General features: G+C 36.3%; 2 protein-coding genes across 2 annotated transcripts; one reads left to right on the top strand and one right to left on the bottom strand.

Moving 5' to 3' along the window:
* Positions 1-2,902: 2,902 nt before the first annotated feature.
* Positions 2,903-6,584, top strand: LOC125189035 (probable protein S-acyltransferase 17). Its single transcript, XM_048086202.1, has 10 exons — positions 2,903-3,199; positions 3,287-3,380; positions 3,996-4,090; positions 4,175-4,342; positions 4,423-4,495; positions 4,567-4,619; positions 5,343-5,434; positions 5,526-5,578; positions 5,765-5,890; positions 5,984-6,584. Exons 1-10 carry the CDS (start codon positions 3,051-3,053, stop codon positions 6,257-6,259), a joined length of 1,179 nt encoding a protein of 392 aa, XP_047942159.1. The 5' UTR covers positions 2,903-3,050; the 3' UTR covers positions 6,260-6,584.
* Positions 6,585-6,708: 124 nt separating this feature from the next.
* LOC125189034 (lycopene epsilon cyclase, chloroplastic-like) lies at positions 6,709-11,088 on the bottom strand. The gene is made up of 11 exons (XM_048086201.1): positions 10,676-11,088; positions 9,416-9,584; positions 8,983-9,115; positions 8,751-8,861; positions 8,560-8,662; positions 8,178-8,321; positions 8,001-8,108; positions 7,809-7,905; positions 7,596-7,724; positions 7,200-7,332; positions 6,709-7,059 (listed from the first exon to the last, which is right to left on the bottom strand). Exons 1-11 carry the CDS (start codon positions 10,970-10,972, stop codon positions 6,894-6,896), a joined length of 1,590 nt encoding a protein of 529 aa, XP_047942158.1. The 5' UTR covers positions 10,973-11,088; the 3' UTR covers positions 6,709-6,893.
* Between the last annotated feature and the right edge of the window lie 2,884 nt (positions 11,089-13,972).

Genomic DNA, 13,972 nt, shown 5'->3' with positions numbered 1-13,972 from the left:
AGGCTGGAAATATATGGATTTGTATCTTACGATTTTTGTGGGATAGCAATCTGGACTTGTATTGTCTTCCTAGAAATTGAAAATTATACCTTTCATACCCTTTGTCATTCCTTCTATCCATAAGCGTCAACCTTCTTTCATCTCCCAAACTCTACTTCCATCCCCATCTCTTCTCCAAGGAAATCACACCGACATCTACGAAATTTCTTTGGCTGGTACGGTCAATCAAGTCAAGGAGCTCGAGAGGCAGCTCAAAGAGATGAAGTGTTTCCAAAATGCTGACATGACAAAAGTCGACATAAAAGCAGAACAATCTCCAATTGGATCTCAAAGAACAGAGATCTCATATCCGAATCCGCCATTGAAAGACACGCAGCTAATCGGTCTCTTCAAGGAGAAGAGGCCTGATAAGGCTAATTTCATGCATCGGTAATGTGCGAAAAATGTTATAATTTGCTGGGTCTAACACGTTTCCTAAGCCAGGTGTGTGAAGAAAATCGCTAGATCAAGGAAGTAATGAAGGAAATGGTCTAGCGAGAGAAAGGAACGAAATGAGCAGGATTTACAAGGAAAATTGGCGTGACAGAGGAGTCTACAGCTGAGGGCAACAAAGTCATTATCTATACCTCGCTGGGCCCACTCAAACGCCTATATATAGAGAAGAGCATGCAACGCAAAAGGGAGTCTTCTTCACAGTTTTTCACTCTTCTTAGCTCACACACTTTACACACACTTGGGAATGGATCTGGGGTAGTCGTGATCGGCGGGGTACTTTCTAGAAAATCTCGTGTTTGGCAACACCGTCCGAGTGAGGGCGAAGATACAATTACCTTTAATTTCAGTTGTTTTGCTTGTTTTCACCGTCGAACTTCACTTTTGGGAGTCGACCTTGATGTTGATGATGTTTAATTGTTTTATCGTTCGTGGATCTGCGTTTAGCTGTTTAATTTCAAGTCATTTTGCATAGATCTCTCTGCTGTTAGTCTATTTCTTCAATTGTTATGTCGATCTCTGTTTATTTTGATGTTGAGGTGTTTGATGTGGAATTTGGTGACAGATATGTGGTTGTTTGAGTATTCGGAGTTCCTGGCTTAAATCTGACGTGATGGAAGGTTTCTGTTGTTTGGAGTTCATGTTGGACGCTTGGATCCGGAGTGGATTTAGCGTCTGAGGTTGGATTCGACGTGTGGAAAGATAGTTGTTCGATAGATTCTGTTTTTTTTCCTTCTTGATTTCTATTTTACTTCGTCTAGAGTATGCAGATCTGTTAAGTTCTTCATTTGTTATGCATTAATTTGATTTCAAGTCAGTTGCTCTGTTTTAATTTTGCTTATATTTTCTTTTTCTTAAGAAGTTTTACGCAATTTTGGTTGTAGAAGACGATGTCACTGTCAGTTAGTACGAGAGTTAGTTATTCTGCCAACTTTTCAGTCGTACCTTACTTTCTTTTAGACATGGTCCCCACAGTAGGTTTATTTCCTAGATCTAGCTGTTAGTTTAAGAATTTTTTTAAAGGTTCCCAAGTCAAGTTAATTTTGATTTTCCTCAACCCAAGAAAATGCGTGGCGGCAGCCAACACCAAAAAAAAAAACACTCCCAAATCCTTGAACATGAGTATTACGCATCCTTCTCTGTGAGATCGATCCCTACTTCCCTATACTAGGTTTAGTAAAGTGGTTGAGGGTTTTTGAAAGAAAAAGTGCTCTGTGTGTCCGACGACCGGTATTCCTCGCGACCCACGAGTTCCTAGACCGAGTGATCTGGTGGATTTGCTGGATCTAGGGAACCTGCTATTTCCTATTTGAACACGCAGAGACAAACCAAAACCTTTCAAGGCCTCACACTGTTAGTTCGCAAATATTCCTGCATTTTGACAGATTGCAGCTCACTCCACCAATTAGGCTCCGATATTTCACAAATTACATCGAATCTGGAGAACAAACAACATACGTAAAAGCATAATCATCAGTCCAAATGGAGGGGGGGGGGGGGAAAGCTCGGCTGGAAACAAGATGTCCACGAAGACTTTCCCCAATTCGGAGATGGGAGATTGGTTCCTTGGCAGGGAGGATGAGTTGAGCAACTTGTTCATTACCTAGGGAAAGACACAAAGGATTGAATTATATCAGTTTGGAGAATGGGAGGCTCAGACAAGACCGCCATTGCCATGAAGCTTTACAATGAGACGACAGACTTTAATCTGTGGGCGTCAGCAATGTGAAAGTCAGTTGGGGATTATTAACATCTAGAAGGGTAAATATGAAAATATATATTATTATCTTGATACATAAATTTTTAAATAAACATAGGTGGCTGATATAGAATGATTTAACTAGCTTATCAAACACATGGAAGTAAAATCATTTTGTTCTATAACTAGGACGTGAATCTACATCGGGCCCTATCTTGACAATATCCCACACTACTTAACAAACGAGCCATAACTAATTTTCATCATTATTTATTGGATTGATTGCATGTTAATTTTATCTGTAGCAACTCGATTAACCCATTAGGCTAGCCCGAAACCCGACCTTTTAGGGTTAGGGTTGAACTTTTATAACCCGAAAGAAATCACAACCCGACTAACCAGCATCGATTGGCCTGCAACCAGATTGACATCCCTAGTTATGCGGACAAATAACTTGACTAAAAAAATACTCCCTCCGTCCACGAATAAGAGTCCCGTTTTTTCATTTTGGTCCGTTCATGAATAAGAGTCCTGGTTCATAATCACCATAAATGGTAAAGAGACCCCACGTTCCACTAACTCATTCTAGTCACGTATCATTTAAAACTAATATATACAAAAATAAATGTAAATAAATAAATCCAATAGAAATTCACGACCAAATATGAGTATGGAATAATTTAACCAAATCCATTGAAAATATTACTCCGACGACTCAAATAAACTGCTTCATCAGTCTAATTTGAGAATGTTGAATTCGGACAAACCAAAGTTTAGGCTAATTTCTCAACTAATCCCGACCATCTAAATTTCAATTTCAAATTGAACATTCATCCCTTTTGTGCTGAAACCCAATTTGATGGCACTCCAATGGCTGCTGGTGTGCCATGGATTAGCGACGCTGTTGGTAGTGGTATCATTCCTGTGTGGTCAGTGGCCAATTTTTGAGGGCACCTTCATCCAGCGCTTCCACTTGTTCCTCACTTTCGGCGCCTACGACTATTTCCGGTCATCCTTCCCACTCTTCTTATAATCTTATCTACTTGTTTCTCATTCTTCCTCTCTCTCTCTCTCTAATAAGTAATTGCGATGCAGCCGATTTGTGCTCTTCTCTTGCGGCTCTAGGGCCGTCGATGCGCTTCACTCTGTTGAGTACTTCTGCTGCGACCGTCCCAACCCTATCATACAGGTACAGCTTCCTTTTCTTTTGCAATTTATGTTATGTTTGTTGTCAAAGTTGTGTTTTTTCCTTTGATTTTGCACATATAGAGACACTCTTGCTTTATGTATTCTTTTTTATTCAACTGTAGATGTAGATTTTGCATGTTAATTATTGATTTTACCGCATTTGTTTTTATTCAACTATACATGCTCATGGATTGTGCATAAATGCTTAAACACCTTCTTAACATCTTCCTAATAGGACCTGTAGTATAAATGCATGATCTTTTTGATCCAACAACATCATTGTAGTATTTAGTTTGGAAAAACAAAAATCTCACTTTTTCCCCCATTTTCTGCACATAGTCTGACACCTCTTGTTACCGTGTCTTCATCAGGGAGATACTAGGAAGATCTTTTTCTTTATCTGCAACTATTTTTGGTATTATATTTGAGCTTATGGACATTCATTTGGTCTATTTGGCCATAAAACCCCTCTCCAAGTGTTGTGGTGGTCTGAACTAAAAAATTAAGTTAAATGTAATGCTGAACGGAGAAGTAACAAACGTATTAATGCCTGAAGAACAACTTTCACTGTACGTAAAGCTGTTTGGTTTTAAGATTTTATTTTTAATTTATGCAGTTGATATATTTGTTAATTATTGGATCAACGTATTACATCATTGCAAAGTCATCCTTTGTCTACATTCCAGGGTATTATATAAGTGGAATGCACAGGTATATTCTGTATTCTTATGGCTGATGTTTGTCCCCTTAAGGAAACATATTTGTTACCTTACTCTGGAAATTATGTATTATCAGGTATACAAGCTTCTTGGCAGTTGGAGTGGGTATTATCCTCTTTCTGTTGACTAGCTTTTCTGATCCAGGGGTTGTGAAATCTTCCAATGTTTCTCTGTACCTCTCTGCTTATCCATACGATAACATTATCTTCACAGAGAAAGAGTGTGGTACATGCAAAATTCCTAAGTAAGCTCATTGTTCTGGTTTCAGATATCCAGAATTATTCTAACAAATTAAGTAGTGGATTTTGATTCTTGCATTACCAGACCTGCTAGGTCAAAGCACTGCAGTATATGTGATCGCTGTGTTGCTCGTTTTGACCATCACTGTGCATGGATGGTATGTATCACTGAATTCCTTTTCTGAAATTTAGTATCTCATCCAGATAATGTCATTTATTTTTGTTCAAGAACAATTGCATAGGAGAGAGGAACAACAGATACTTCGTGGCATTTATTCTTTGGTGAGTAGTAAACACAGACAGCAAAATAGAATGTTTAAGCTTGCTGTTTCTCTACGATTCCCTTTTGGCAATGTTTGACACATTTCTCTGAGAACAAATGAGTGTATGAAAATAAACACTGTAGTTTTCCTCATGATTTAGCTGCACAGAATTGTGCATGTGGGATCAGGGACGGAGCTAGAAATTTATGTTGAAGGGGGGAAAAAAATATATAAGAGAATTATAAGAATTTGAGGAGGGGCATTTAGTGAATAAATTAAAATAAATAAATTTTATTACAGGTTAAGTACATATACATAGGGAAAATTGAGGTGGGGCATTTGCCCCTTCTAGCAATAAGCTAGCTCTGCCCTTGTGTGGGATAACTTTTCAGTCGTCTTAATGTCTTACTTACACTATTCTATATATGATGCACTAATTTTAAGGGGGCTATATTCTGAGTTGCAGAATGTGAAATTATTTGAGACGAAAATCTTAAGACAGAATGCATAAAAACAAGGAGGTATACCAGAACTGAAAATGGGTACAGAAATTAGAGATGGTCAATTGTAAGTGGCAGAGCTTTAGATGCTGACATCAGTTAAGAAGCTTCATTGGTCTGATATAATTTTCAGATGAGGACCTTCCATGATAAAAATGTGGACCCAAAATATCAGAACCTCATTATTATGAGTCTCTCTTGCTCTATGGTTTCCCTTAAATTGTATCTTAATGCTGATGCAGGCATTTCCTCATCTGCATGTATGGAATTCTTGCGCTTGCATTAATTCTTGCTGGTAGGCTGAAAGACTTGCAAGTTGTCCACATTCTAACAGGTTTGGTTGGTGCTAATCCATCCTTTATTTGCCATGGCTCTGAGTCTTTGTCTAATGATAAATCTATTCTCTCATTCTGTGGGTATTGCAGTTTATTATGGCATTGAAAATTCTTACAGAGAGTTGGCCCCACTTGTTTTACAGGTAAGTTGATTAATTTGATCTCATTCTAGATAGTTGCTCTGCTAGCTTGAACAATCCATCACCACTTCAATTTGTTTTTAACTGCATGTTGACAGTTCTCTGTCGGCGAGTTTCAATAATATCGGTTCTGTGAAAATATGCTTATTCAGTCACGCATTCTGATAACGATCATCTGTCTTATGGCAGTGGTTGTTGAACTCCCATAACACACAAATCCTTGTTATGGTGTTTCTGGCTGTTATTGCTCTGCTATTAGCTGGTTTCTTCACATACCATGCCAAACTCTGTCTTACAAACACTACTACAAATGAGGTATATTTGTCTCCTCACATTTCATTCCACAGTGTTGGTTTGCGCTCAGTAATATACCCCTTGAGTTCGCTCTTATCTGGTGTTAAACTTCAGAGCTTTAAATGGCAAGAGTACCTGAGCTGGCAGAGGAAGGTGAATGAGGCGAAGACGAGTGCCGAAGCTCTAAAAGCTAGTTTAGGCGAACTAAATCAAGAAAAGAAGCCTCGGGAGAGCAAATGGAAGACATTCTTTAGAAGATCTCGTCTGGAAGAGATACAAGTGGTTAAAAACAACATATATGACAAGGGATACCTTCATAATATCTATGAGGTGGTTGTTCCCTTCTCATCAAGGCGATCATTCTTACTGATGAAATCAAAATCAGGTTAACTCTCTCCTTGATTCGATGTATCTTGATTTTTGCTAGCCACGCGCATTGCATCCATCCGAACTTAATCCTCACTTATATCTAGGTCATTTTTGTTACTGCAGTCTTGTTTTCAATTTTCTTTGCTGGAAGATTACTTTTGAGTGTTATAGATGGAGTAGAAAAGAGATAGAGATATATTTTGGAGTATTAACAATACACCTTCCAACTTAGAAAACTTAATCGTCAAAGGATGTAAATTTGTATTTTATGTAACAAACAGTTGTAAATGGATTTGTACTTCATGGGCTGTTACAGCTAGCAATTTTATGATCTCTTATAAATTAATATCATGCTCCATACATCTAATTTTATATTGCCCTTTCACAACGTTAATAGTCGTTATGTAATATTTTCAAACACTTTGATAAAGGGTAAAATTGTCAATGTAACCGTTGAGAGACAATGAACATATCACTGATCCAGCTTGGTACGATCTATTATGCATTGAAAGAGTAACATTTATGAAAACATAACCAAATGTGAGTATATATTATAAGCTAGATATAAAAGTTTATGTACATTAGAAGCCAGACAAGTGCAATCTGAAGGAGGATATTTAGATGGGAGTGGAAATTTGGAGTGAAACATTGTAATCTATAATGTAATATAAGTTTTTACCATAATTCCACCTGTAGGATCAGATATGAGATGATTGATTAGGCTCTTTCTCATGTCATTGGGCGCTATCACAAACATATACAGTGCAAACAAGAGGAGATCTCCTGACGACAGAGTCGAGCCGAGAAATCCCTGTGACATCCTGCCAGATTAACAAGCTCAGACTCAACAATGCCACCAAATAATAATCAAACTTTAGGCTCTCTTTTGTGAACTTGCTACAGCATGAGATAATGTTCGATGCATCAATGGTTCAAAATGCTAGTATTACATCATACTAACCATTTAGGCAAACGGAAAAATGAGTGGAAGAAAGTCCTTATGCCCTCAATATCCAGTTGCAGTATGAGGGCTAATCCAAAGAGGAAGAATGCTCGTTGTCTTTTCCTCTCCTGCGGCCAAAGGGCATTCCACGCTGAAATTTGACAGACATTAGAGCTTTCACAAGTACGTTTGTCTTGCACAGCCATTGACAATGCAGACAATGAGTTGAGTAAAGAAACACTTAACAGATTAAACGGAAAACTAGCTAAGAGAAGCAGTCTGAAATCATGCACAACAGGTACACGTATCTTTACTAAAGTAACAAATATGAGGTTCGAATGCATATCAAGACTCAAATGATAATAAGCAGGCAATCAATGGCATATGCATGTTTGTTTTCATGTAACTCTCTACCTTGCATTGAGATATTCTCCGAAATTCTTGAGCTGACGAGCATGTTTTTAACATGGTCTTGTCTCAAAATATTCGCAATAACAGATGCATATTGTGGAGCCTCTGAGAGGGATCTAACAACTGAGTAGCCTGTTTCACGAAAGGATATGTTACGACTCAACTCTTTCATTCAAACAATGATCACTAAGGTGTTCATTTGTTCTGTACTATTACCTGTGGCTGGATGGACCATGCTAGCAGCTGCACCAAAGGCGAGGTTCCTCTGTTCAGTGTTCGGCAAGGATCCACCAACTGGAATATAAGACCACTCCTGCACAACATTCATGCATCTGTTAAAATCTCAAGGAGCATGGAACCAAAGGTTCTTGTTAAAATAAGGATACACTGATAAAGCCAGGGAAGTACCTCCTCATAAGTTTTTGCAATGCGGATTCCCATAGTCTCCAGTCTTGACATCAGCTTATTTTTTAATAGGTCAAACGGCATTGCATCTTTTGATGCTAAGCATGTTTCCTGCTTAGCATTTATGTTAGTTCAATACTCCGGCAATATAAAACACTGTATGATAAAGTTTGATCAAACCTCAAAGAAAACTCTTGTGGGGGACATAGGCATGGCATAAAGAAATGTTGGATATTGTGCTTCCATGCATTGGACTTTATGTTTCCAGTAGTCTCTATAATCCATAAAAACCATCAGGCTGGGATCGTATGGATTGTTTTCCACCTGAAAAAATAAATATGCATAGATATAAATTGGTAAGAAAATGGTTATTGTGATGTTCAATTCAAGAAAGTACACATAATGGCATCATGTATTTAATATAAAGTTTATAGATGAATGCGAGTATGATACACCAGCAAAAATAAGTAGTATTAAAATGAAGTCACTATCTTCAGTTGGTGAAAGTTGCTGTGTTAGATATCAACAGCTTTAATATTTTAGACTTTTTAAACATTCCTACCTCAACCTCGATTCCATAGGCTGTCTGGACTGAAACCCTTGGACCCCCAACCTCATACTCTAGGAGTTTCCCTGAGGCCGCCCCGGATGCTACAGTAGCAAGCCTGTAAATGTGAGTCAGAGGCACAGGCAAAGGATAGAACTAAGTTCTTCACAAAGTATACTAAACTAAAAGACAGACAATAGGCACACCTGCAGGGAATCACAACGTTTCCTTCACATTCTACAAGTCTATGACCGTCTGAAGCTTCAATAATCCTTTCCACTTTCGTGTTAAGATATGATACACCTGACTCGACACACCTAAGAAAATTAATATGAGTTACAAACCTATTACCGTGATCTGTATGCAATGTCAAATATGTAACGGATATATTATGGGAAAAAAAGCTAAAAGAAATGCATTCTCCCTGATAAAGTTTACCTTTTCAGTAACTCTTCATGGAGCAAATGGCGACTTACACGTCCATATGCACGGCCAATATAAATGGGGTTGTCATCTAGATACACAATAGTATCCCGCCAGACATGTTCAATGCAGCATTCGAGTCCTAGATCTGTAAAGTGGTAAATGAACATCATGGTTAAATAACCATATAAGAAAGGTGAATGGTGGTAAAAGAAATATGGAAAATGATCACAGTGTTTGCTTATTCTGTTAGGAAAATCAACATGGTACAGTCGCAACCATAAAATTTATTGTCGTAAAGCTCTGTAGCAATCAAAATGCAAAATAACTGAGAGAGATTTCCAGTGAAGGATTTCATAATGCTTATGATGTGAAGTATTATTGAGCTGACATGCCCTAAATCATTTTGTTGAGAAATCAATTAATGGAATGGCATCAAGATAAGCACCTTTGAATTCATCTTCCCAAACACCATAATTATTTGTAAAGGGAAGATCAGGCCCTATAAGCCCAACACTGAGACCTAGCTTAGCTGACTCAGCCGCAAGAGCTAGCCCTGCTGGTCCGCAACCGATTACCACCAAATCCAGCACATTCTCTCCAGTCATTCTTGGTAACTGCAGACATGATGACAGACACGCTGATAAGAGTAATGTGGAGTTTCCTTAAAATTAATAAAAGCATAAGGGAGAACATACATGTAAATTAAGTGAAGATAAATTTCCTGTTTGAATTCATACTATATAAAATGACTTAAACTTCTTGATCTACAGCTCTGTGTTTAAAAAAGAAAAGCCAATAGAGAATTTATAGTTCCATATAAATATATAAAAAATATCTGCGTGCATAGACATTTAAAAGTTTGTCTTCCTTACGCATGGTAAACTGTGCTGGAGCTAGATACCACAGCAACCTGTGACTTTGTATAAGATGAAAAAGGTCTCCTTACATGAAGGCCTCAGACCATTTTCCAAAAGATTGAAGCCTCAAATTGGTGCCTAGTCGTGAAACTGAGAACAGCGTGATAATAATTGGCTCAAATTTTCATGCATATAATTACTACTCCTTCCTCCGATCAATCCAAGACGTCCACCTTTCCTTTTTAATACAATGTCACACTCAAGATATCCACTTTTTATATATTAAAATAAATCAATCTCTCCTCTCTCCTCGTTAAAATATTCAATACATTTTTCTCTCTACTTATTTCACCAACTAACTCCTCCTAAAATCCCGTCTCATTCAAGATGTGGACTGAGTGGATGGGAACCAACCGAGTAGTATTTTAGGTTTCAAACGTAAAGGAGTAGTACACGTAAAGGAGTAGTAGTACTACATATAGATATCTGATCCCGTTAGGAAAATCCCTTGCCACAAATTAAATGCTTGCCTACTTCTACATAACTTCATTTGTAAACGAAACTCATTCAATTATATCTCAGTATATACACAAAACCTTGTAAAATTCTAGAGTGGTTTAAATTGTTAGAGAGCCGAAGAACGGGAAGGAGATCACTATCACGACAGCGATTCATCAAAATCCACTACACTGAACTCCATAATTTCCTCACAAAATCGAGACTCTCTAAAGCAGAAAGCGAAAATCACATTTCGACGAGCACTAGTCCAACACGCATCTAATCATATCGAGAAAAAGTTAAATTTTGTAAAATTGAGAGATAAAAGGCGGGAAACGAAACTGTATAACCTTATCCGCGAGCTTAGACTGGTGATCCATGGCCTTGTTCTGCTGCATTTGCACGAACAACAGCTCCGAGCCTCCCGCCTTGACGTAGTCCTCCTCGTCGGCGAAATCCTCCCTCACAGGCAACGCGAGACAGCTGTCGGTGCCGCCACCGCAGCGCAGACGGAAAGACGTTGATCCAGGGGCATGAGGGTTTGCAGAAAAGCCTAGGTCGTTGGAGAGGCTCCTCATCTTCTTCCGCCTCGTCGGATAAACTGAGATGGCCATTGCCGCCAAGTTTCTCGCTGCTAAACTCTCCATGTCTGCTTTAGAATTGGAGAGAGGAAAAATGCAGGGAAGGAAGTGTAGAGAAGAGAGAGATGGGAGGAGATTGGTGTTGAAGCCTCTAGCTCATGCTCTGCGTAACGGATAGGGGGAGGGAACTTATGATTCGCACGCCACGTGGATATATTTCATTGGATGGCATCTGGAATGAGCTTAATCGGTTTCAGAACTTGTACTGCATTGCAAAAAGACTCTGTATACTTATAATTGTATGAAAAGTGAAAAAAATGAGATCGAATTTATTTCTATAATAATTGTTGACTGAATATTAAATTTTTATTTCTTTTTACTTTGACTGGGATTATGATGAGATTGATTCTAATTTTTCTGCGATAATTTTAGTACTATGCTCATTTTTTTAAAATAAAAATTATTTTGGTTTGTCCATTAAACTTAAAAATATTTTATTTTAGAATTTAACTAATTTTTCTTTTGATCTTGCTTTTACTTTGTTAATTGTACATTAAAATTTGTGTTATTTTAAAGATTTTGATTTTTAAAGAACAGAAATAGTATTAAACACTCATGTAATATGACATGAGGAAGAGGATGGCTGCTGTTTTAATTTGGCTATATAATTAATAGGATCCCAGTAATGACTTTGATATTAGTATAATAAATTAATAGAGGCGGTTTCAAAGTCAAAATAAAATTAATACATCGTCTCCTACATTATTGGTTTTTCAAACCAAGAGTTCGAAGAAGCAGAATTTCAAAATTTGGATCAATAAAAAGAAATTGGTCGAGCTTTAACTGCAAACTAAAAGAAATTTGTAATTGAAATTTTTTTAACTACCTTCAAACGCTATGTCAAAGATCGTGGGCTTTGCTTCTAAGTATGTTCCCATTTTAAGGATCAATTTTGGTTTTACTCATTGAATTCATTACCTACTTAACTATGACAAACTAAAAATATAAAGAAGGTGGACTATGAGCTTTGCTTCTAACTTAGACTTTCCCAGCTATTAAGATTATTGCAGTGGTCGCAACACTTGTGTCCACTTACAGTGTTTTATCTCAATAGACTGCGAAAAGTCCATGGGAGGACAACCCAACTAGTAGTATAATCAAGGCTGAAGCAATACTGTTGCCTTTTAAATATTTCATTTAATGAGTAATTGCATTCCTCTTATGTATGATGCTAATATGCAATGATAGTTGAAGCATTGTCTACTCTTAAAGAGACAAATGAATCACTTCTTGGTACAGAGTATAATTTGCCGAACACTTAAACCACCATAATTGTCTCAAAAATTAGTTAGAAGGAGCTTAGTTTTACTAGGAGAGACCAAACATTTGGTATGGTTCTTTAGATTAAAGTCCAACTTATATAATCAAATAGTAACTTGTTTTATTTTATTTGGGATTTCAACTAAATTTTCACAATCGGCATTGCCTGGACTACTTTATGTCAATGGATTTAAAACAAGAAAGTCTTTGCTATAGTATATGGTTTGCAGCAAATGCATTAAGTACCACACAGTTTTAGGCAATCATTGTGTGCTCTAGATTTAAGATGTTGCGTGGACTATTCTAAAAACGAAAACTGGGTATCTTGGGACTTTTTATTGTAATCATGCATCTGGAAATTGTATATCCAAGGACAGACTTTATTTTTGGAATTTTTTTTAGGACTTGGTGAAACATTAATACCTATCCAGGCAAAATACCGTTTTGCATTTATAATTATTGTTCGGGGAGTGTTATATTGCTAACTCATAACTTAATTGCTAACTACAACTAAATAATAATCATTAGATATTCAAATTAAGGGCTTTGATCATTAATCCCTAAATGTTAATACGATCAACGAAAAATCGTCAATAAGGCCATATGATTAATTCCAAAAAATATCAATAGGGGTATTAATGTCAATTAACTACATGTTTATTTATAACTAACTTTTAAAAGAAATCTCAAAACTTTAAATTCATATAACATATATCAAATTAAAGATAATTTCATAAGGATTCCAACGATATCATACATGCATATGTAACGACGTCAAAATTTGAAAAAAAAAAATTGATTTTTTTAATTTTTTCGTACAAGCAGAAATGTCAACATACTATATAAAATACGTCAATATAATGCATGTAGAATGTCAATATAAGCAATGAGTTACCATTCTTAAAGCATTGTTTGACATTCTCAAAGCATTGTGTTGATATTTTCGGAACACTATATTTACATTTTAATCCAAAACATTGTGTTGATATTTTCGGAACACTATATTGACATTTTCATCCAAAACCCTAATTTGGAGTTTTTTTATCTTTTTTCGATTTAATTAATAAAAACGAAAATTACACGTGGCAAATTGTAGACCACGCGTTTTCTAAAATCCTATGGCCTTAAATTAGTTGTAGTTAACAATTTAATGATGAGTTAGCAACCCTAATCCAAAATCAAGACCAAATCTCCACCCTTAGATTTTAAAATGAGTGGATGAGATTAAATCTTACGAATCTCAATAAATAGTAGACAAAATATCAACAAAAGGGTAATATCGTCATTATGTTATCATATGAAAATTTGCGTGGATATTATATCAACATAGTGTATTACAAATATCAACAATATGACATAAGAATATGAACACATATTTATTGAGATTTTTACATGGTTTTATTGAGATTTTTATATGGTTTTATTGGGATTTTTTGATGTATTTGTTGATAAAAATCTGGTTATCAACATTTACTTAAAACTAAAATAAAAAAATATCAAATTTCATCATCCGAACGTCGTCGGAACATATGCAATTGAGATCTCGTTGGAAACCTTATAAAATTATCTTTATTTTGATATATTTTTTGTGAAAAAATAATTTAAATCGAGAGAGTTACGTAAATTTAAAGTTTTAAGATGATTTTAACGAGAGGGAATTGACATTAATACCCTCTAATTTATTTATTACTTTTTTTTAAAATTAAAAATATAATGCATATGACATTATTTCAACCAATCTTCTAA

The sequence above is a fragment of the Salvia hispanica genome, chromosome 5 (genome assembly GCF_023119035.1).
Source record: "Salvia hispanica cultivar TCC Black 2014 chromosome 5, UniMelb_Shisp_WGS_1.0, whole genome shotgun sequence".
Lineage (NCBI taxonomy): Eukaryota > Viridiplantae > Streptophyta > Magnoliopsida > Lamiales > Lamiaceae > Salvia > Salvia hispanica.
The sequence above is the reverse complement of the archived record's forward strand: the minus strand, read 5'-3'. Positions and strand labels throughout refer to the sequence as shown.

Coding starts and splice junctions, on each gene's coding strand:
- LOC125189035 (XM_048086202.1), top strand. CDS start 3,051: ATGGCACTCCAATGGCTGCTGGTGTGCCATGGATTAGCGACGCTGTTG. Junction 4,620..5,342: donor TTCGTGGCATTTATTCTTTG/GTGAGTAGTAAA, acceptor ATGCTGATGCAG/GCATTTCCTCATCTGCATGT. Junction 5,891..5,983: donor CAAACACTACTACAAATGAG/GTATATTTGTCT, acceptor GTTAAACTTCAG/AGCTTTAAATGGCAAGAGTA.
- LOC125189034 (XM_048086201.1), bottom strand. CDS start 10,972: ATGGAGAGTTTAGCAGCGAGAAACTTGGCGGCAATGGCCATCTCAGTT. Junction 9,585..10,675: donor AGTCTAAGCTCGCGGATAAG/GTTATACAGTTT, acceptor TCATGTCTGCAG/TTACCAAGAATGACTGGAGA. Junction 9,116..9,415: donor TTGGGAAGATGAATTCAAAG/GTGCTTATCTTG, acceptor ACCACTTTACAG/ATCTAGGACTCGAATGCTGC.